The sequence below is a fragment of the Prinia subflava genome, chromosome Z, assembly GCF_021018805.1.
Source record: "Prinia subflava isolate CZ2003 ecotype Zambia chromosome Z, Cam_Psub_1.2, whole genome shotgun sequence".
Lineage (NCBI taxonomy): Eukaryota > Metazoa > Chordata > Aves > Passeriformes > Cisticolidae > Prinia > Prinia subflava.
The window spans coordinates 72,376,305-72,399,894 of NC_086283.1; the positions used below are offsets into that span (position 1 = coordinate 72,376,305).

A 23,590-nucleotide genomic window follows, 5' to 3' on the forward strand; every position below is an offset into this window, starting at 1 on the left:
TGGTGGTAAATATGATAAATCTAACCATTTCTTCATCTTATTTTAGGTGGCTGTGGTTAACAAATTTAGCGAAAGCAGTGGGTTAGGGATAAGCCTTGAAGCTACAGTGGGTCATCATTTCATCAGATCTATCTTACCTGAAGGGCCAGTTGGACGAAGTGGCAAGCTGTTCAGTGGAGATGAATTGCTGGAAGTAAGAAAAAGTACTACTTTATCTTAGTCTACATTCGATAAGGTTTTTGAGCAGTAAGTTTCTTCTCACAGGTTATGCCCATGGGAGTGATGTATATGTAACAACACACCAGTTATTGGTCGAGTAGTCACTTCATATGTACTTATATATATTTATGTGAATGCATATGCTTACATACATTTCTCAGCTGGTAGCTGATTTTTCAATATAGTACTAGGTCTGCTAGGTCTCTGTCATGGTTTAAGCTCAGTGGCAAGTAAGCACAATGCAGCCACTTGCTTACCCACACCACTCACCCCCAGCCTGGTGAGATGAGGTAGAGAATTAAAAGTAAAACCTTGTAAGTTGAGATAAGGGCAGTTTAATAACTGAAACAAAGGAAAGTATCATCATCATCATCATCATCATCATCATCATCATCATAGTAAAAAGGAAAAAAAAAACCGTCAAGTGATGCACAGTACAAGTGTTCACCACCTGCTGACCAATGCCAGACACTGTCCCCAAGCCCTGATCAGCACACCTTCCAGTTAACTCCCCAGTTTATATACTAGGGGCATGATGCTCTAGAGTGTGGAATATCCCTTTGGCCAATTTGGGTCACTTATCCCAGCTGTGTTCCCTTATAGAATTTTTTTCTTTTTTGTATTTCCTCACTTATAGATCATGAGACACCAAAAAGTCCTTGATTCAACTTAGAAACAACCAAAACATTGGTGTGTTATCAAAGTTGTTATCATAGTGAATCCTAAACACAGCACTGCACAGCTACTGAGAGTAGATTAACTCTATCTCAGCTGAAGCCAAGACAGTCACAAAAAAAGAATATGTAGCGAAAGCATTAAGATTGAATAGGATTATCCCTACTTAGTAAGGGACTAAACATCTAATTACTTTTTTAAATTATTTTCTTAGAATTAAGATGTGAATTTGGTTTATATGGAATGCAAAAAACATGAAGCTACAGTTTATGTGGTGTTTGTAGGGTGGTGTCATGCAGTTTAAAAGACTGTGCATTCAGTTTAATACATACCTTGGTGCTGAGCACCAAACTGAGTAGATATTAAGGGCTGAAAGTGTCTATTAGCATGGGGATTTTTGTTGCTTTTATTTTACATTTTTTTAATGAGATCATTAGTAAGTTGGGGATTTTTTAACTTATTTTTGTTATTGTGCGTATAAATACTCTGTAATTCTAACCACTGTGTATTCTTTATTTATTGAGGTGAATGAGATCTCTCTGCTTGGAGAAAACCACAAGGATGTAGTCAGTATCTTGAAAGAGCTACCTATTAAGGTGACAATGGTGTGCTGTCGTCCAGTAGCTTCACCTGTCACTCAACCAGAAATACTAGAGAGTCTAAGCCTATCTGAGGTTCAGCTCACAGAAAAGGTATTTTGTCTTTAAACAATCACTGAAAATTACAGTTGCCTTGAGGGGAAAAAAAAAATCCAACAGATGAAGTTATTCTGCATGATTAGAAATATATTTTAATATTTTTTGAATTGGAGCCAGACAAATAGGAAACAGTAAATAATGTTTATCGGCTATTTTTTAGGCCACCAGAAGATATGAATCCTGGCTGGTCATAGGAAAAAATATTCTAGGATATGGGGCTGTCTAAATTCTGTACGAATTTTCTTTCAAATCTGAATGTATTTAATCTAGTTTTGAACTTTGCTTTCTGGGTTTGCATTGCGCATAGTTGTGTTTGCATTCCTTGACTGACACTTCTGCCACTCGTAAGTGAACAGCTCTGGGCAGCCTGGTGAACTAAACATATAGGAATGACCTAGGATGTAGTATACAAAGCAATAGCATTTGTATGAAAAGAGAAACAGTTATCTCTGAGTTCTGAGCCAGGCATCAAATTCAGCTTATACTTTCTAAACTTCTCTATGAACACAGGTGAAGAACAGAATGAAGACAGTCTGTGTATGCACATATGTGTTTGTTTTTACCTTTATTAAATATTCTGGCTGCTGTCAGTATGATTACATGTAATGAAGACATATATTAGACATACCATTTAATAACATAGATTTCCTCTATATTTGAATGCATATAATAATAAAGTTTTTTGAAGATTTTCATTTGACAGAAATTCCATTTAGTAAATATTTTTCTAGGAAGTAGTTTAATGTACTTGCAGCTTAACTATAAAGGGTATTTGAATTTTGTGCTAGGTTTATCAGAATTTGTTAAATCTCCTGAGTCCTTACACTTTTTCTTTGTTTAGAGATAGATCACTTAGGTTTTATCTTGTTTTTTGTAAGCAGGGTTTTGTTTCCAAAGATTCTCAAGTGTTTACATTTTATGGATTGATGTTTACTGTTTTCTCAGGGTCACATAGAAATTGGATTCATTGGCTCCTCAGACACAGAGGGAACAACTTTGGAAACAGCTGATGAGGGTCAGAGTATGGAAGAGGTTCAAAGCTCATCTCTGGCAATGTGGGAAACAGAAGTACAGCACATTGAGCTGGAGAAAGGGAGTATGGGACTTGGATTTAGCATACTGGACTATCAGGTAACTTCTGCACTTCTTTGGATGAAGGACAAAATACTTCGTAATGTTTGGATCTTGCAGTGTGCTCCATATATTTAAATTATTTCATTAATTGAAACTAAGCAATAAAGTAGAATTAATCACTGCTGGTAGGCGTTCCAGTAATTATATGACATATTCCTCTCATTGTATTAAGACTGCAGGTTCTAATGGTGATAGTAATAATGGTTCAGAAAAACAGATAATCCATTATATGCTAGGGTTTTCAGAAAGCTGTCTTCTAGTGACCCAGAGACAAGGAATGATGTAGCCAGCATTTTTAGACATTTAGCCATGTATTTTGCACCTGCATTGAGGTGTTTAGGGCAAGATCCAATAAAGGACTTAAATGCTTAAAGTAGGATTTACTAAAATCCAGAACTGTAATTCTGAAATCCCTTGCTTAGCTGCTGTCTGTCAGGGACATGCTTAAACATCCCCATTCATTTTGTGTTTGACTTAGAATTCTTGGATATCTAAACTGTGTTTCTCAGTGTGTCCCAATGAACAGCTCAGTGCCTGTCTCTTGCCTTCACTTGCCCAGGATGCCAGAACAAATATTCCTCTTGTTCCCAGTTTTCCAGTGGATAATTTTTAAGTGAACGTCAGGTAATTTCTCCCTAAGGTCATTGTAGGCTTTTGCTGAGCTGTTTTGTGGTGCTGTGGGGATCAGGTCTCTTTCCAGATTTTTGCTGGATCTTGTCCATAGGAGTATATACGTTTACATCTGGACATAAATTCCAGGTGGAAATTATGGACCGAGGGCACTCCTTACAATTAAGCTATTTAGATTTTGCATTTGCGCACTGATAAGGTGAAGAGCAGTGTAGTATAATAATGTGAAGGATACAGGCATAGTCAAGTCTCTTTTATGAAGCACTGACTACTGTTTAGAAGTAAAGTATTGTTCGTGATGCTCTGCAGTGAGGCATCACAGATGACCCTGAGCATTTTAAGTCCATGTCAGCACATAGTAGAAAATATTTTTGTTTCAGCCTCTTCTGAGCATTAACACAAATGGTGAGTGCATATGTGCTTAGTGACTGTTTATGGATAATAGTTTTGTTTATGGATAATAGTACTAAAGGCTTGTGGAAGTGCCTTAAGTTGGTTAATATATTTTTCTTCAAATATGAATTTGTCTTATAGCTTTAGTCAGCTTTCTGAAATTTAGCTTTTTTGACGTTATAATTTTTATGTATTGTGATATGTTCTCTCCTTTGATATGAAGTAAAAAATTTTCATTCAGACACTGAGTTTTGCTTTCTTGAAAGACTGTGAAGAGTAAATTTACAGGGAGATTTATATTTTTATTTTGCTATTTGCATCAAATTTTCAATGAATGGTGACTAAACTTGAGGATAATTATGTTTGTACTAATACACTGCTCATGTTTGATACAGTGGCAGGCCTGTAGAAAGGTCTACATAATTTCTAACCCTAAGGAACCACATAAATTAGAGAGGCTTGCTGTTTAGTTTTTTTTTCTCAAAAAAATGTCATGCAGTGTCATTGAAAGTGACAGTGTATTTGTTGTTAAAATAATGAGGAAGATGTCAATACTCAGGCTCAAGCCCTATTCAAGGTACTGCTAGTTATATTTCGACTTGGAAAGTGTTTTATTGCTCCATGGTATTCTTTTTATTGAGCTGTCATCAAGTGTTAAGGGTCGTCTTCTATCCTTCCTTCTTTCCTTCCTTCCCTCTGCCCATCCCTCTCCTCCTCTGTCCATCAACACTTCTCTCCCATACCAGCTTCCAGCAGCCTCCCTATTCCTGTGGCTTTTTCATGTTGCTTTCATGGTATCTGTCCTTTAATATGTATGTCTTGATATGGGATCTTGTTACAGCTGCCTGTTGGTTTGTAGATGTTTGCTTTTCTCTACTTTTACTTTCAGTAAAGCTGTTACATGATTACATTTTGGGGGGTTTTTCTCTGTTCATGCACTCAAGTGAACTGTGTGTTGGAAGTATTAACATGATGTTCCTTGTAAGTGTAGTTCTGTAAGATACACACAAATATTTTGCATGTGTGATAGATAATTGTTATAGGAGAATTATATGCTCCTGTTACTAGTATTTGATGCTAACTTTAAAAAAAAAAAAATCAGTGTTTTGGAGGATGGTCACTTAAAAGCAATTTTCTTTCTTAAAAGCAAACATCACTTCTTTTTGTGCATTAGAGTCCTATATTGGTATGTTCCTCTCTCATGTAAGTATTTAATTAGGCATGCACTAGACATTGCCTCTTGGAAACTGCTTTCTCAGTTGAGCAAGATCACGAAGTATAAGGCAGTTATTGAAAATAAGTAATTTGTTCCACTGGAATGCACGTGTTACATTTGCCCCAGTCTACATTTCCCACCTGTGTCCTCAAACCTCTGAGTGCAAGGAAGGATGGAGTTTGCAACACTGTTGTTGCAGAAGGAAGTATATGAATTTCTGATGGGTATGGACAACACTGTGCAATTTAGTAGTACTTTATTTTGGAGATACATGATGGAACATTACCTAGTAAGGAGTAATAGTTTTCACATTTAAGAATTAAAAATAAGGACAGTATAAAAATTAAAGATATGGACAGTACAATCAGGAGGGTTTACTCCCACTGAAGGCTCATCCAGAGGAGAGCAAAACTTGTTAATAACGCAACTCAGGTTAATAAAAGCTCATGAATAAAAATTCTTCTCTCAAGAAATAAAAGAGTAAAAAAAAAAATCTTTTTCTTCCCTTTATTTAATTAGGATCCTGTTGATCCAGCAAACACTGTAATTGTGATTCGCTCATTAGTTCCTGGGGGTGTGGCTGAGCAAGATGGCAGACTTCTTCCTGGAGACCGGCTTATGTTTGTCAACGATATCAACCTGGAAAATGGCAGCCTGGAGGAAGCAGTGCAAGCACTGAAAGGAGCCCCAGCAGGAACAGTTAAAATAGGAGTTGCCAAACCATTGCCTGTAAGGATTTGGGAATTCAGTGTGTACTTTTCATATCATTGAAGCTGGTACATGCTGATCCTGACTTCTCTGTACATTTTGTGTGTTTTGGAGTACAGCTGGGTGGCCCAAATACTGCCTTGCATGTAGGAGTGGCCTGGGTAGTATATGACTGGTGTAGTGATTGCAGGACCTAGCAGACCTGTCTTGCAGGTGAGAAAACAGCAAGGCACCTTGCAACCAGCAGAGTCTTTCAGGACTTAAAGTTGCCAGGGATAACATTGTACATTGTACACTTTACATGGTTCTCTGAATGTGTGAGATGGAGACATGAAGTTGTTTTTATTTGATTTGCATGGAATTTACTGATTGCTTTGCAAGGTATAGTATTGTTACACGTGTTATTCCACTCTGGGAGCTTGGTTGATTTATTCTGGTTGGTGTGTGGGAGGAATAACAAAAGTTTCAAGAGTTTCAATAACAAATTTTTACTTGCAAACTTTAGAACAGGTGGAATAATACCTGGCAAATTTTAAAATGTAGGCATTTTGGTTAGAAATGCAACAATATAAAAGCAGAAAGATAACACTTTAGAAAAGGTATACAGGAAAAGAAAGAAAAATAAAGGGTAAGGGTAGAAAGGTAGGTAGTCACCACCCATGGATCCAGTGACAAGACTTGATTGTTGCAATTTCAGTGCCCCTTCAAAGTGCTGGTCACAGTCTTGATCCGCCAGGAATAAGGAAACGCAAAGTTCAATGAGTAAATGTACACTCAGGCTAGATGAGAATGCCAGAGTACCTCCCCTGTGGTGGTGAGTTTTATGCTACCTCATGTAACATTATAGATCATGAAGCATTTCTGTCTTTGATGGTTTATGACACCTAAGATGTTACAGCTTCCTCTCAGTTTAACATACTTGAGCCAATTATAATCTGTGAGAAGGCATGAATATCTTCAGGCTTTGTATGAGTGTCCAAGCAGGTCTCCAGAGGGTTTTCACACCTAAGCCACTTGTGTAGGGACATGGACATGATAAAAAGCACTATCCTACCTTGCAGGATTTGCTTTTTATCAGCATCTTCCCCTATGCGAGAATTCCAGCTTGTAACCTCAGGTGGTGGGTGTGCACCCCCTCTGCAGGTGGGTGGATACTTTGTGTGTGGTCAGCGAAGCACTTGCTGCTTCTGCAAATGTTTGAGGCACTGACCATTTACATTCCAGTCCCTTACAAGTATATATGCAATACTGGTATTTAAACAGCATGCTTTGTTTATGTAATAGGGTGTAGTCTTCAGTTTGTATACATCTAACTGGTTGTTTTATAAGATAGTCTGGAACAATTTGAAAAAGGTTAAAGGAGATGTAAGGTCACTGAGATAGTGTAGCAGTAAGAGTGCTACTGAACGAGCATACCTGATGGGTTAAATTCAAATCAGTAGAACAGCATTAATTCATACATATGAGGGAGATACCTTTCTCTATATTAGTAAGCCCAAGCACAGTTTTAGGGGTTCATCTTTGGGTTCATGAACTTACAATCTTGTAACCCTTGTGGATGTAGATATCAAATTTTCATTCTTAGTAGATCTTTGTGGAGAGGGTGGAAGGGGGTGGCTCTTGTTTAAGTTCCCAGAAACTTTGGTTTTCATAGTAAGACAGTATGTTTTAACTTGCTCTGTTACTTTTTTTTATTGGAGACTCCATATTAAATTGCAATCAAAAATGTCAGACTCTAGAAAAGGTCACTCTAAAAGAGAAAAGACATAAGAGTTTTGGTTCTTTTCCCAAAATTTGTAAACATATGGCATTTCTTCTTCAATATTTCATGTATTTTGCTTGCCAAGTAATTAAACATTGCAAATAATCCCCACTTCTTTTGCAGTACTGTACAAATGCACCTACTATCAAATTATGTTGGAAAAAACTATCGCTTTATAGTCAGAATGATGTTTTGTCCTCTAGAGGCTGACAAATACAGTATCATAAAACAGAGAGTAGATGAAGTCATCCTGCCTGCAAGCAAGATTACTCTGTGGCTAGCAAGATTATAAAGACCTCTGCTGTTAGGCTCTTTCTCTGTTGGCAGCTATGATGGCAGTTTTAGTATATTTTTATTAAGACCAGGAATTGAAAACGAGCCTAGACTAAGTTGTGAGCTCTGTAGTATACCTGGACAGGCCTTTTTGCATTATTTGGGGTTTCAGAATGAGGTGTGAAGCTTAATCAGTTCAGTTAAATTTGAAAAAAAAATTGTCTCTTTACCCACTGAGTACTGTGACTGTGATTGAAATGATCTCTTTGCTGCATTTGAAATCCATTTGCTTTTCTAAACAGCCCCCTGCCCCCTTGCAGAATACACTCTGCACCTGCTGTGTCTAGGCCACTCATGCGACTCAGAGCTTCGTTCTTTCTGCAGCTTTCACCTGAGGAGGGCTATGTCTCTGCTAAGGAAGATTGCTTTTTCTACACTGCCCAGTCACTTGAGGAGGAGGGGCCAGCTGATGCAGCCCTCTTCCATGCTGAGCTGGCTCTGGTTAGTGGCCCAACTTACCACAGATTTTTTCAGTCCTTCCGTTTTGTGGTGAAAGGAGTTGCCTTGTCACTGTCCATGCTTATTTTTTAGTGTTTGTTGTCTCCACATTATGTATCCACTGTAGGTGGGATGGATTCTGACTTTGTAAAAACTGTCATCTAGAGACTTTGGGTTTTTGCATGAGCATCAATCTGGCTATGATACGTTAATTGCTGAGGAAAAGAAAAAGTATTTTGCTGATGTTTCCAAAAGTGCACGGCTATCCACTTGCCCTTGCATGCACTGAGCGGCCCTCTGGACATCTCACCTTTTTATAGAAGTGTTCATGTGCTTATTTTTCTATGTATTATAATACATCATGTTTCCACTGTGGCAAGTTTTTGATATTCCCTTTTTGCATGTAATCCAGCCTTACAAGGAACACTGTCTGTCTTCAAAAGCTGCAAATACTTCCTCCTAATAATATTCTTCAGCCTTCAACATCAATCAGTGATTATAAGATTTACAAGGTCAAAAGGTGTTCACTTGTACAAACAATGCGGCTTACCTGAGCACTCAGTGCCTTACATAGCCCAGAAGTTACCAATAAGAACTCAGATTAAAAAGGCACAGGAAATAGGGCACTACAAAAAAAGCAAAAAATCTCCCAACACCTCCTCCCAAAATAAAAAATAAACCAACCCAGGATGCACGTGTATGTAGGTATTCCAAGTGTGTATTGTCATGGTTGTTTGTTCTGACAAACAACCATGGATCTGGATCTGGATCTGATGTTGAAATTATTAGGCCCTCATTTTCTGGGGACTTGAACAGGGAAGCAGCTTCTAAACATGAGAACTTAGTTCATTAGAGAAAAACTTAAACAAAAACCTGAAACAGATCCTGTTAAGGTGAAAATCTCTGCATTACTGCTTCCAACATGTTTGCTGTTTTTTTACATTATCAGATGGCAAGCTGGCTTAATAACTTCCCTTAAAACAAGACTGCATATTTTTAATTCTTCAGTTTGTTACGTTTAGCAGTTAGATAACCGTATTTGTCTTACTCAATTCATTGAGAAGAAGCATGAATTTTATATTCTAAATAACCTTTAATTAAAGATGTGTTGAAATGATCAGATTAAAACTATCTAAAGAATTCGACTTCCATCTGCGGTTCCTATCAAAAAAACCTTGTGAAAAAAAGCAATGAAAATACATGACATAATAAAATTGTCAGTCAAGTTTGTCAGTTGTCTAATTAAATGTGCTAAATACAAAACTAAATGTACAGTCACCCAGCTGAAGATATGTTTTGAGAGTGCACATATGAGATAGTGTTTTTCATAGACAGCTCTGTACTCAGATTTTACAGATGTGTCCTGAATTTTCACAATACTTTTTTTGGGGCATAGCTTTGGTAAAACAAATATGCATTTTCAAGAAGGTGAACTGAGACTAAGTTACAGCAAAATAGCAGTTTTGATTAGCAGTTAAGACTATCAGCTTGAAATAATAATAATAATAAAAAAATCCTTTTTACCCTGAAAATGAATCAATGTGTTGAATTACTGCAGATTGTTACTACTGCTATAATGGATTCATAATATGATTAACCACAGGGGCTGAAAAGCAAATTAGATCCCATCTCTGTAGATGGGTGCACTCATCTGTTTCATACAAGTTTATAATACGGGCATGGCTCTTAACCCTGTGATCATTTTTCTTAGCCTACACTATGTTCTTGAGCTCTGCCAGGGAAATGAAATAATAAAGTGTAGTGTATGAAGCACCATAAATTAGGGGGTTTAGGGCTTAACTTAATTCTAGTACTTAAAACAATATGAGTCTTGGGAAAAATATATTTAATTTAAAAAAAGGCAAAAATACTGCCCATGTAAATGTCTGAAACTCTTTTAAAAAATTTATTTTTCATGTAAGAGAAATAGAAATATAGGAATGCTCATAGTAATCTTGTTGTCAAAAGCAAAATAATTTAAAATCTATTAAAAAAATGACACAATGACTTTTTTATATAAATGTGCTGTAAAGCACTGTAGTTTCCAGATTGTTTTTAAAATAGTACAAAAATAACTGAGCCTAGGAAGTTGAGTCAAGGGAACGTTCCTGACATGCGGCACCAAGTGAAGCTCATTATTTTTTCCATTCTAATTTTTGTAAAAGAAAATTAAAAATAAAAGTAGAAAAAAGCCCCAAAAAATCAAAATATAGACACCAAGAAACACAGCAGAATTCTCCCAACATTATGTACTTCTATTAATAGGCATGAGCGTGCCTCAGCCCCACAGCTTACTCTGGTTTAGACTCTTGTTTTACTTCATATATTCTTTACAAACTTTGAAGATGTAGTAACATGGATTTACTGGAAGCAGACAATTTTCCTACTGCGCTGTGCAAATGTAATTTCAATCTAAAACATGGAATGAAAAAGAAGTATCAGTATGCAGTGGCTGGTGTCCATGTGTTTGGGGCTTATGGGGTGTGATGGCAACAGCCTAGCTGATTGAATTGCTTTTGTTGTTAGGTGGACTCTGGCGAGGCAGATCTAGCGGATGAGTCCACCTTTGAATCACAGTATTCTCTAGAGAGAGACGTCTTCCAGGATTCAGTGAGAGCTCTGTATGGCAGTGCTTGTAGCGGTGAGGTGAACGACAGCTTCTCTCTTCCATTATCAACTCTGAAGGTAAAATCGAGCATGGTTTGATTGATGCCAAACTTTGATTTTAGGTGTGAGCTGGCTGTATTATCAGATATAAATGTTTTGTGTCATCCTGGTTCTAAATGCTCTATTTGTTACCAGGTTAAAATTTTGTTTAGAGAAGTGATGATGTCTTGCAGATGTCTTTGTTCAAGACAGAGGTAGATAGAAGGCACAAAGTTTGGATTTTTGCTAGATAAAACATGATTTCGCTGGAATATGATGAGATGTTTGTAGTATTAAAGGTGTGGTGAGCAGTCTGCTAGAAAAATTTAATTGTCATTCAAAGCAGAGTAAATAGTGGTGACACAAAATTACTCTGTTGCTCTATATTTTAGTACGAAAAGCAAGAGTAAATTTTCATCCTGATTTTTGCTTTTATGCTTCATAATTAGTATGTTTCTGTGATTCTAAATGAAATTTTCATAATGATGCTGTAATTAAAAGTAAATCCATATATATCAAAATTCTGCTAATAATTTTTATGTAAAGCAATAAATGAAGATTTATTTAAGAGTATTAAGGAGATCAGTAGCTTTTTTGGTTCTTGGTGACATACCCATAATCGCCTGATTGTGTTTTATTTCTTCCTATGTTTTTTTATGTTCTTTCTTTCTTTTAAATCTTTCGATTTATTTCACTAACCTAGAGCTTTTCAAATCCATTCTCCTAGTAGTCTTCATTGAAAACCACTGGGTTTGCAGTCTGTGGCTTGAATAGAATAGCTGCTGCTTTTTCTGCCACACCTGAGCTACAGTAACTCCAGTTAACCTTTCTGGAATATGTTTAGCCCTTATGAGGCACTGGTTAGAAAGCTAGATTAATCTTCTAATGGTTTCTCCTAATCCACAGAAGAGCACATCTCTGCCGTGCCAGTGGGACAGCTTGCATTGTTTAACTTTGTAATTGTTCCTTAAATGGATTATACATTTTGCATGCTTAGGAGTATTTTGTGAGACTGGATTTACATTATATATCACATTGAGGCTCTAGAAATCTTTAGGTATTTTCACCATTGACTTAAACATAGCTTTGGTTTACATACTCTTTTAAAATACCGTATTTCTAACTTTTCAGTGTTCATCTCTGTACACCAGCATGAAGTGAATGTTAAGTTCTCATAAATTAACCTATTCATGATTCAAAAAACAAATATAGTGGGGAAAACTGTTCATTAATGAAGATTTTTGAAGCAAGTGAAATGCAGTAAAAATTAAAACTGCACTATTTAATGCTGTGAGGAATGCAGAGATATTTCAGTTATTTCTAGCTGCAGGGCAGTTGGCAGGTTCTAAGTGTCATTTTGGTGTCACATTTAAAAAAGTTGTTGAACAACATTCTTAAATAATGCAGATACTCTAGTGAGGCCACATGTTACTACAGTTACGAATTCCTGGAATTATGTTTCAACTAAAAAATTACAACACTGGCTTTTCTTTAAGTGAAACAAAAATTAAAATGAATATGTGATGCATTTTTTAATATGTGTGTATGACATATGAAATGAATGTTGAGTATGATTTGATGCTTGTTTTCACTGGTCTGGAAATGGGTACAAAACAGACTTAAAAGTAGATGTCCCAGCTGTATTTTAAACCTTATAATTTAAATCAATTATAGTACTGTGATCTGTTCTCAAAAAGGTAGGAAATTATGTCATTGATTATATCATGCAGATTAGTTGTATTTAGGCTCTGTTCAATTACCTTCTCAGCTGCTACTTAAACCACTTATTTGCTGGTAAGCCTTTTTTGATTCTTGTCTGGAGACAGAACAAGCATGTATGCACTTCATGAACGTTGGCAAAAATGAATTCTAAGGCTCTGGAGACAAAACGTTGCAAAATGTCCCCAAATCTTAGGAAGCATGTCTCTGCAGCTTTTTTGAGAAGCAATAGGACAATTAATAGGACCAGTAGATAACGACTAAGACAGAATGAGGTAGTTGATTTTGAGTTCTTTTATTGCATTTCAGAAAAAAATCCCTAATATTGATACAGAGCCTCAAAGTCTAACTTGTAAGTCCCTGATATATCTTCTTAAAATCTAACATCTTTTAAATTACTTACTTTTAAGAGGTCAGCTAGAAAATATTTGAAGTTTGGGTTTTTTTACAGAGTGTTGTGATTATTGAAATCCCTTCAAACATTTCAAAGGCAGGGCCTCAGAATCCTGGAAGTCTAAACAAATGTGTAGAGAACTTAGTCCTAATACTGCAGACATAATTGCCAGATTTGCAATAATTGTTAACTGGTAAGCTTCTGTAATTGCATTATTGTATTTCATTGTTGTCACACTTCAAATCTCCCATATTTGCCTTTTGCTGAAATTTGTCTAAGTTTTCACTTGTCACTCTTTCTGAGGAAGAGAAATTTTAATATGTTGCTACTCATATAAATGGATGATAACATTGCATTCTTGTTGTCTGAGCTGCTTGAAATTCCCCTTTGCTTGCTAAGTGTGCTGAAAGTAAAGACAGCGGTCTTGCAAAGTTCTTCCACCTGAGAAAAACAACTGGATGCTTGAATTTTAAAAACTTACTGGAGTCATTCAAGTTAGAGTTAGTAACTTATTTTACTGATTGCTGGTATTATAAAGCAGAAGAAATGGTCTAGGAAATCAAGTTCACTTTATAGTAGAGTGATTTCCTGTAGGGAACTGCAGAGGATGTTGATCTTTCTGGTCTTAGAGCAATATGTTTAAATTCTATGAGACTAGTTTTTGTTTAAGGTGTTAGCATGAAATGTGGTTTTGAATTATAATACAAATCAATGATGATTGTTCACTGTCTCCTGTGTTGAACAGTCTGTTGGAGAGGAATGCCCAAATGCTGCAGCTGATTTCCATGTATCTGAAAAGAATCTGTACAACATGAATCTGAATCAGAGACTGAGAGATGAAAAGTCTGTAGTGGACAGTAGCCTCGAAACTGCAAGTGATTTTACTAAAACAGATCTTCTGACTCTGGAGGTTTCAGATATCAGCCAAAATGAAAGTGAAAACACAGCAACATGGACTGGATCTAAGACAGCATCAGAAGTTGTACTAAATACAAGCATTGCTACTACTACACAGCTTGATCCCAATGAAAAAGTGAAGTTATTTACTTTTTTTTCTATAATAATAATTTTAAAAATATACAAAAAGCCTGTAATTAGACCAAAGAATTTCCTGCAGAAATTGTCACAAGCCAATAGCCGTGCATATTTATTGGGTTATTGATGATGTGTTAGATGTGTTAGCTCACATCAAAACTTGGAGATATAGACCTTTCCAAAACAGGACACAGTTTCTGTCATCAGGACTGTATTTTCTCAGAGGCTGTCAGTACAGGAATGTATGTAAGTCTTCTTAGGCCTCGCATCATAGATACTGCTGGACCACAGTGTACCCCCTGAGCAGGACAGGGGGGTTTTCTTAGCCCTTGTTAACCTTCACAGGGGGTATGAGTGCACGTAGGAGGAGCACAGCTGCAGTCAGGCCTGGGAAGCCAAGGAGCGGGGGGGTGTGAATGTCTTGCATCATGGTGTTCCTGCAAAGCCTGTGCAGTTCAGCTCACAAACTGATCTGTGATGCTACAGTGTGCAAACATACTTTTCCTTTGTATGACAGTCACTGTAACATCTGTTTCTTATTTATTCCATCCAGTGACTTATTCAGAAATGCTTAAAAGAGCTGCAATTTCTTACAAGATTTGTTACTTTAGTACTGTCAGATTGTCAGACATCTGTGGTGAATGAATCTGAAGGCCTTGAATTCATTCTACTAATTTTGATGTCCCTAAATTAAAAGTGTGCTTTCTGATAGATTTGGCATATTGCCTGAATGAAAACAGAAATCATGATGTTAGTTTGATCTTTGATGAACTGACATTTCCAATGTCTGTAAAAGGAATCTGACTGAATTGTGTGCATGGCTTTTGTGTAAGGCAAAAGTAGTTGAGATCAGTATGAACAATTATATTTTTATCTTGGTAATCTGAACTGGTGTTATTTTCCTTTATGTTAGGATCAATTGCTTTTAATGGAAAAGAGATGCCCAGTATCTTTGGAGGGAAGTTCCACACCCCCAAATTCAGTCAAAAACGTGTATGAGAAGACTATCATTATTGCAAAAGGCAATTCAAGCCTAGGTAAGTTAGCAAACTTTCTTTGTAAACTCTCTAGAAATATGGCTGTTGGTTTCCCTTGTGTGTTCTCTGTTTTATTAGTAAAAACTAAATACTTTCCATTTAGTGTGGACAGGATATTCTTTCTTTCCTGCTCTTGCCCTGTTTACTGTGAAGGCACTGGATATGTTTGCTGTCACTGTGAACACAAAAGTGAAATGTGCAGTTTCACTGAGAATTTTTTTTCCCAGAAAAGAGTTTAGTCTTTCCTAAATGTTAACAGAATAATTTTAATGCATTGTTTTTCAATGTACTGGTATAGTGGAAAACAAAGATATAGCCAAGGAAGGCTGTAGAAGAGCACTGTGGTCAAAGAGCTGCAGATGAGACTTTCAAATATTTCTAAACACAAAATGGTCTTGCTTCCTGAGAATGCAAGGGACTAAACAAGCTGTTAGCTTCTTTGCCTCAAATTTGTACTTGAATCCAAACTGCCTCAATGCTTATGAAAATTGATAAATTTAATAGATAGTGGTTTTGGATTAGTGTTATTATCATTTTGTAGTGAAGTTGAAATTTTTTAGATCTCTTCAATCTGCAACTTCCTGAACATACTGACTAGAAACACATTTTGGAGTGAACACGCACAACAGATGATAATATTTTTTGCTGTCCTGTCCTGCTCTCAGGTGTGGCTCTGGGCAGTGTAGGGGGGATAACAAGAATAAAACCCTCCCAGAGCCCATGTGCAAAGGCTTTGTGTTGAAAAGCAGTGATGTGTCCCTCCTGTTAGTGGCTTGTGTGTTCATTTGGTTTGATTTAGGTTCCTGGTGCTGTTTCTTCCAGTCAACTGCATAATCTTGAAGACTTTCTGAGATTGGTAGGGCAGGGCTTTATGTGCTGGCTATTAGCAGTAATTCCTCAAATGTTTTAACATGGGATATCGACAGAATTGGATGTTTATAAACAGTCTCAAGTCAGAACTTCTTGCAGTGCAGAGGTGAGTGTCAGTTTTTTACAGCTGTGATACTGTAGTTCAGTGGGCACCTCGTCCTGGAATAAACTGCTTTCTGATGGCTGGATGCTCAGTCTGCCACGTATCACCTTCATGAAATAGCCATCCTTCAAAATGGTGTAAAATCCGGGTCTCAAAAATGTAGAAAAGGCTGATATGGGAGTAAAGTTTATCTTTCATTGGTATAAGTGGCTTGGTTAACTTTTACCTTTACTGGCCTCATTGCCAGGCTGTATAAAGTGCAGGTCACAATGCATTTCAAAGCATCTGGATTCTGTAAAAAAAAAATTATTTGCAATAAATTCTTCATTCAGTGGAGTAGGTTTTCATTTATGTGTATGAGTATTTTAACTGCACATCAAAGTGCACTTTTAAGTGAACATCAAAGCAAATTACATGTCAAGTGTAATACCGCATGAAAATACAAACTTGGGTCAGGTCCATATTGGCAGACATTTTATGCATAGAAGTAAGACTGATTTTGATATGTACAAAACATGAATGTGAATATTGCTTTCTTCTGTTTTTTGACTGTAGCACATTTCTTCCAGTCTGAATGTGATCTGGCCTGGGAAGCAACCTGGGCACAGGTACCCATTTACACACATAGCTGCACTGCTTTTACCTTTCATTTTTAAAAAAGCAGCTAAGCCAAGAAGTACAAATTATGTTGAAAGCTGCAGCTGCATCAATTAAATAATTGAGAGTTAAGAACTGGCACTTCTTTTTTTCCTTTTCAATGGTGTCATCCATAGTTTGCAGCAGCTCTTTAGTGCCAGCCACTGCTGGAGCTCCAGCATTTTGACTGTGATTTTTTAAAAGATGAGAAGCACCCAAATGCCAAAGAGCTGAAATGCCATTGTCCTGCAGTAAGTCTGGCAACTTTACAGTGGCATTTGCATTTTTAACCTGAAACTGTAGGTGTCCATAGTGTGGCATCAGCCTTGTGGATCTGTAATGATGATGTCAGCATACAGAAAGGGAAAGATGTAGGGAAGGGAAACATGACACGTGTTGTATGTGTCATGTTTTCCTAAAATGCTATTACACTACCCTCAGTAATGTCTGTTACTATCTTAACCGAACAGCAAGGTTAGGTTCAGAATTTCAACCCAAAATTCAGAAAAATAAAATGCTTTTTATTAAGCAGTATTAAGATAGTGGAAGGATTCCAGCCCTGCCTTTCCCACTGCCTTAGTAAAGAACTAAGTTTTTCATGAAACTGGTACTGGGGTCTGTTTCATGAACACCAGCTGCCCTGAAGACAACAGTAACAACTCACGTGTGTAAGAAGGGTCACAATGACACATGAAGGCCATCATAAGTCAGTCCCCATAGGTTCCCCGTGGGAGAGGAGGGATCAAGAGCACATCTGTCTTATTTCTCATTACTGGAAAGAAAGTGGAGTTAAAGGGTATAAATATTGAGAATCAGTATCCTTCTGTGGTACAGGTAGGAAGCTGTTTTAAGTAAAATGTTGGGCTGTCTCCATTAACAATATGCAGACTTTCACAGAAGTCAGGATGTTTTTTGGATCTAACCTGTGGGCCCACCTGGGAGAGTGGGAAGGCAGCCACCATCTCAGTGGGATCTAATTCATGCTTTCTGTTGAAAATAAGTATGTCTTTGATTTTGGCATATTAATTACCTGTTTAATAATTTCCCCTTCATTCCAAAGAGAGTTGTCATAAATGAAAGTGAAATGTGTATAAACTCAGTGAACCATTAAAAGAGTGGTGATTCTAAATGGTTTTAAAGTAATGGTTTAAATGTAATTATCTTTCTTATTTTTTAAATATTTCACTGTCTTAGTTTTTCTTATATTGAGCTGAGTATGTGGACTGACAACAAGGTAAAGGTATTGTGATTGTGATTTGTAATTGCTTTCTCATTTGTGAAAATGTTGCTTGTAAAAGCAGCATTTACAGGCTTGATGATATTGGCAGGTCAGCTGACTGACTTTTTTCCCTGTGCCCCAAATTACATTTCTTTATCTTGGCACCCAGAGCTGTGGCTCAAAGACATTAAATGTTTCTTGTGTTTTTCTGTAGGGATGACAGTAAGTTCCAATAAAGATGGTTTGGGAATGATTGTTCGCAGTGTCATCCATGGAGGCTCCATAAGTCGTGATGGACGGATTGGTGTGGGGGATTGCATCCTGTCCATTAATGAGGAGTCAACCACAAACTTAACCAATGCACAAGCCCGGGCTATGTTGAGGCGACATTCACTCATTGGACCAGACATAAAGTAGGTAAAACTAGATGATGAATTGTGGTAGGAAAAAGTTGGTAGTCAAAATTTGTTTATTTATGCAAGTACTTTAAATGAAAATTTTGTTATTACACATCAATTTACCTTTAAGTTGCAGCGTCAGACAGGTAATTCACCTACAGATTACATTTCCATGGATTTCAGAGATGAGATCACTTGTGCGAGAGGCTTCAGATGTTCTTAGAAATCACTGTCATGAGTAAACCTGTTTAAATAAAGGGAAATGCTCATATAGTGAATTACATTATTGTTAATGCTGTCAGGAATATAAGTGACTCAGTGTTGATGAAGTGTGACATTGGTTATTACTGTAGGCTTCCAAGCTACGACTCCCAGCTGTCATGATTGAAATCTGTTGTATGTGTGCATGCATGTGTGTGTATATCTGCTCAGAGACACAAATGCTGCAGCACCATTCCACTATGAGGAGTGTTTTTAGTGCTATAGTTTGTGATCAAATACAGATGTATTCATTCATTAAAATACATTCATTATTTGTGCTTATCCTTTTATAGCTGCTGTATTTTATGCTGTGTGACTACAAGTTTTGTTTTGTAGTGTTGTTCTATTGCAGATATATTTGATATACTAAAATTTTGCCTTAGATGTGGATATTCAGATTTTCCAGACAAAAATGCATCCCAGTTCTGAAAGATATTGCGGAAAAAGGGCAGTTGGTATTCATATTCTTACTCAAGATTTTTGTCTTTTGTTTTGTATTTATGTAAAACTATTCAGCATAATCAAACTTTTCTTTAATTTTTAACTTAAAGGAGCAGTACAGGATCCCAGAAAGATATTGTGATACAAACATGTAGGTAACACCCCAAATCTGAAATTTGGAGATGAGGAGCTTCATGTTAAGATAGTTCATCCTGTTTGCTGAGAAGGATACCCTGTTCCCCTCCCATATTTGTCAATTCAGAGCTAATGTGGCACATGTGGCACATCACCTTGCAGCATTTTTGATTTAAGGGTCATCATTTCAAAAATCTAAGTTGAATCTCCTTGACGTCTTCCTTGGAAAACAAAGAGTATGCTAGCACTCAGATATGACCGTCTAGATATCATTCTTCTTAGTCCTGACTGCAAAATGTACCCCTTAACTTTTAGACTGAGCTTTTTTTGGGTAGCAGGGTGTCCCCAAAAAGTGATTAAGCAGAAGTATTTTGCTTCCAAAGCTTTATTTCAAACAGCAGCAAATAGTATTTGCAGAGAAAACACAAAGCCATTTTTACTGGCCATGGAAAGGCATTCTTTAATTCTGTTAAAGGAGAATTGATTTTGAATAGTTCAAGAACCAGCAGTCTGAGTTTCAGAATTGTGTATTTAATTTTTTGTTCTCTGTGTGTAGAAAACCAGATGTGTGGCCTTACTGAATGAATTCTGTTTCACCTCTCACTCTACCTTGCCAGGAGCTCTTATATTTACGTAATAAAACCAGTGTTTTGTGCTCAGCAGCAGCTGCTTGTAACATCTGTCAAATAATTATAAGGCGAATTACAATTCACCTGACTAAACTAAGGGATGAATTCCTGATCAAGCAATAAGAGAGATTGTAATTCCATTTTCTATGCCTCTTAATCACTGCTATAGACAATAATAAAGAGCAGATGTTTTCTGGGTTAAATGTAGATAAAGTGGAGGTAGAAGAGGACAAAAAAAAGAAAAGGAATTAAAAAAAACAGCTCACACTTCTACATACATAAGTATGCCTCTTGCATTCAGCATGAGACATTGATATTAATTAACACCATTGTAAAAAGATGCTGCATCATATGCTTCACATTCTAGATCTTCTCCAGCACCTGCTGATGATCAGGCCCTCTGTTATGTGTGAGTATTGGCAATTCAGAAATTCATTATGGCTCTGTGTTGCAACTTGTCTGTAAAATCATTCCATTCTTTTATGGCATCAATAGTAATGTCAGGGATATATCCAGATATAGGTACATATTCTCTTTCTTTTCATGTATGTTTGTGTGTGCATGCACATGTGGCTGCACATGTGTGTATATATATATATATATTTAAATTAAAAAAGATAAAACTGTGCGTGTATAATTGTATTAGATATTTATATATGGCTTAAACTTGAAGATTGGAGCACAGTTTCTAAGTCTTGAATGAAAATACCTGTGTTCTAAAAAATTATTGCTAATATTTTAAAATTTCATCTATGACAGCCACCTGAGATGTGCGCAGAGCACGTGTGAATGTTGTGTGTATGTGTACAAGGTTCACTTCTAGAATTGGCTTGAGTACAATGTACTGATATCTGGATTAATCTCAGTGTCATGTTTTCTGTGGCACTTACATTTTACTTCCTCCATGTATGCAAGGGTTCAAATTGAACCTTAAGTGTTAATTACATTTATTTGTCCTAAGCATTTTCCATACTTTGTAATTTATTTGTTGATATTTCAAGGTTTTGTGTGGCTGTTCAATCAAGCATGCGATAAATGTTCCTCTGTACTGCATGCAGTGTTGTATTTTCAAGATATTTTCATATGTACAACCATTGGTGTTTCCACTTTCACTGCTTAGTTGCTAGTGCATATCTCTGGGGGTAGGAGATGTGGTGATAGCTTGCAAGAAAGAAAGCCAGAACACTTTTCTTTCAAGCTATACAGCTGCAAAAGAGAGAAAGATGGTTAAACCATGCATATACTTTCCTTGGAAATTGCTGAACTTTAATTTCTCTTGCAGCAAAGAAATTTGACACAGAAGTGGAGCGGTCATTTATTTATTTTGTTTTGTCTGTCTTTATGTCTGTTTTCTGGCCCTTGTTTCTCTTACTGTCTTCTCTGTAGCTTTATTAAGACAATTACCAGTCTGTTTTGCAGATGAACTGTTCAGGTGCCTTGGTGGGGTTTTATTTCTGCTTTACAGCACAAAGTTCAACAGAGTTGGTCAGAGGAGCCAAAAACACTCCTTGTTCTGTGTCCCTCATCATTCATCCCAGCCACAGGCTGCACTGTTTAGGATGATGCTCAGTGTCTTCAGCCCTCACTTGGATCTCCAAGTGATCTCCAGCAGCAATCCAGCAAGTGATGGATTTGATAACTGTGAGGTGTCTGTCTGTGGGCACTCAACAGGGAAAATACTCTTTCCTTTCAATAATAACATGCAGAACAGATAACAGGAGGGCAGTCACATCAATAACACAGGTAATAAGAGCAGTTAGGGAAACCTTTGCAGTTAACTGGACTTTGGAAATCATGAGCAAGGTACAAAGGTGAACTCCACGCAAAATACAACTTTTCATATATTTGATCCATGTAGGATTTCTTTTGTATGTTGTTTCTTTGCAAGTGGCCTGGTTGATATTTGTGAAACAGCTGAAGCATTACAGAAACCTAGATAAGAATGAACATGTAGATAAGAACGGTTAAAAACATACTGAATGTTCCTCTGAGTGCTTCAAATTAGGCTATTAGGGCTGTAATTAAGCACTACAGTAGAAATAATGTATTTTTCCAAAGAGCTAAAATGTAACTCCCAGTGAGATTATCTAAATTTTATTCCATCTGTGGAAATCAATTAGGTAATTCAGTTGCTCTGTTTTAGATGCATTTTTTTAATGGTAAAGCAGACCTTTTTTCTTTATACTTCTGGTGCTGGACACAGAAAGGGAAGCTAAGGCAGCTTTTTGGAGAGATTCCTAAGTAGCATACTCTTTGAAAGTATCCTTTAAGTCATGCCTTTTTAATGATTCAGCACAATGTCAGTTATTTAATTGTATAACAAAACACAGTAGGGTATCCCAGAAGTTGGAGTGGATATGGTTTGCTTCCCCCCTAAAGATCAGCTGATCTCTAGTGCTCATGTATAAGATAAGGACTACAACTACCTTGGACCTTGGTGCTCTGCATAATTATTTGCCTTGTACTGCTTGCAGAAAATGACTGGACAAGAGTTGATATATACTGGACACTGTACTATCAGAAGTCACACTCTGCTATATACATTCAGGCTGAATCTGGGATAACCTATTTCTTTTGTTTGAGTGTGCCATTCTCCTTTCCACACTTTGAACCATAGCTTCCAGCTTCAGTTTAGCATAAAGGAGATTGTCCAGGCCTTCTAAAGAAGTTCTGTTTTCTTTATCATATTTTTCTGCCAAGGGAAAACTACATTATTTTCTACTTATTTTTATAAGTAATGAATATAACTGAATGAATGTTACATTTTCTTACATTCAAATGTAACTTGCAGGTCTTACAGGTTTTGTAGAGGCAAGGTATTCCTGTGGGCCTGTTGGGTGAAACTGCTGCATCAGCATTTGACCCATGAGAGTTTTGTGAGCATAATACTAGTACTTTGCTGTAGCTCAACACACTTAGAGTGGGAGATGGCTGAAAAATAGTAGTCATTATACTCCAAAATTCTTTTCTGTCTTGTTTTTTTCTGTTTCACTGCTGGGTCTTCACAGAATAGCTGCTGCATGTCTTCAGCATTTCCCAGTGCTAGAATGCCCTCAGGCAAGGCAGAAAAGGGTTAGTGACTGAGGTTGTGCTGAAAGTTTGTTTCCAAGTGTGTGTTAACTCCTCAGCACTCCAAAAGGAAAACATGTTGTGTCAAGTGGAGTAACACTTACAGGTTTGAAAAAAGGCCAATGCAGAACAAGGAGATTTAAGGAAGAGGTAAAGCTGGTGATAATAGTAAGATTTTAGAATGGATATGAATCTAGATATAGAAATTTCCATAGAAGAACTAGGAAATTCCTTCTGTTCAGCACCCTAGATACCTTCATACTGATTCTTTTTGCACTTTCCTAGATATGGTAGATGTGAGAGGAGGTAGGGAACATGCTTGGACACATACACAGATGGACAAGTAAGGTGGTCCTTACAATAATTTTTAGTAGAGTGTTTTAGACTGATAGCATTAGTTGTATAAAAGTTTATTTGCATTCCTTCTGACGCATGATGTATTCAGCAGAAGACTACTGAGAGGGGGAATCAGTGGCAATCAGGATGTGGCCAAGAGGATATCAGTCAGGAATGATGGACAGGAGATGGCTCCATGTGAAAGCCTCAGACTTGAGAGGGTCACTTCCCAGCAGCTTACATGTTCTTGTGAACTGTTCAAGACCTTTTGTTTTTTATTTAGCCCTGTCTCTTCCATGGGGAGATTTTTTTTTTTCTTTTAACAATGTGGTGTATAGCAAGACAGACTTTTTTTCTACCCTTTTTCCATTAGTCTTACTTCTTGGTATACTTGAGTCTGATAACTAAGCTGTAGATTTTTGAGAAGACAAAGCATAGTTAAAGGAGAGCTATCTG

General features: G+C 36.9%; 1 protein-coding gene across 16 annotated transcripts in view; it reads left to right on the forward strand.

The window, feature by feature from the left end:
• Window positions 1-23,590, forward strand: part of MPDZ (multiple PDZ domain crumbs cell polarity complex component) — a 95,650-nt gene that overhangs the window by 36,298 nt on the left and 35,762 nt on the right. For 7 of the 16 annotated variants that reach the window (XM_063423831.1, XM_063423832.1, XM_063423836.1 and 4 more), the window contains exons 14-23: window positions 47-193; window positions 1,419-1,586; window positions 2,538-2,723; window positions 5,485-5,694; window positions 8,093-8,209; window positions 10,733-10,891; window positions 13,711-13,998; window positions 14,914-15,037; window positions 18,080-18,278; window positions 20,097-20,138. In XM_063423831.1, coding sequence (XP_063279901.1) covers window positions 47-193; window positions 1,419-1,586; window positions 2,538-2,723; window positions 5,485-5,694; window positions 8,093-8,209; window positions 10,733-10,891; window positions 13,711-13,998; window positions 14,914-15,037; window positions 18,080-18,278; window positions 20,097-20,138 — 1,640 coding nt within the window. The remainder of the gene's footprint in view (window positions 1-46; window positions 194-1,418; window positions 1,587-2,537; window positions 2,724-5,484; window positions 5,695-8,092; window positions 8,210-10,732; window positions 10,892-13,710; window positions 13,999-14,913; window positions 15,038-18,079; window positions 18,279-20,096; window positions 20,139-23,590) is intronic. The other 9 variants (XM_063423837.1, XM_063423840.1, XM_063423842.1 and 6 more) reach the window with 3 other exon arrangements.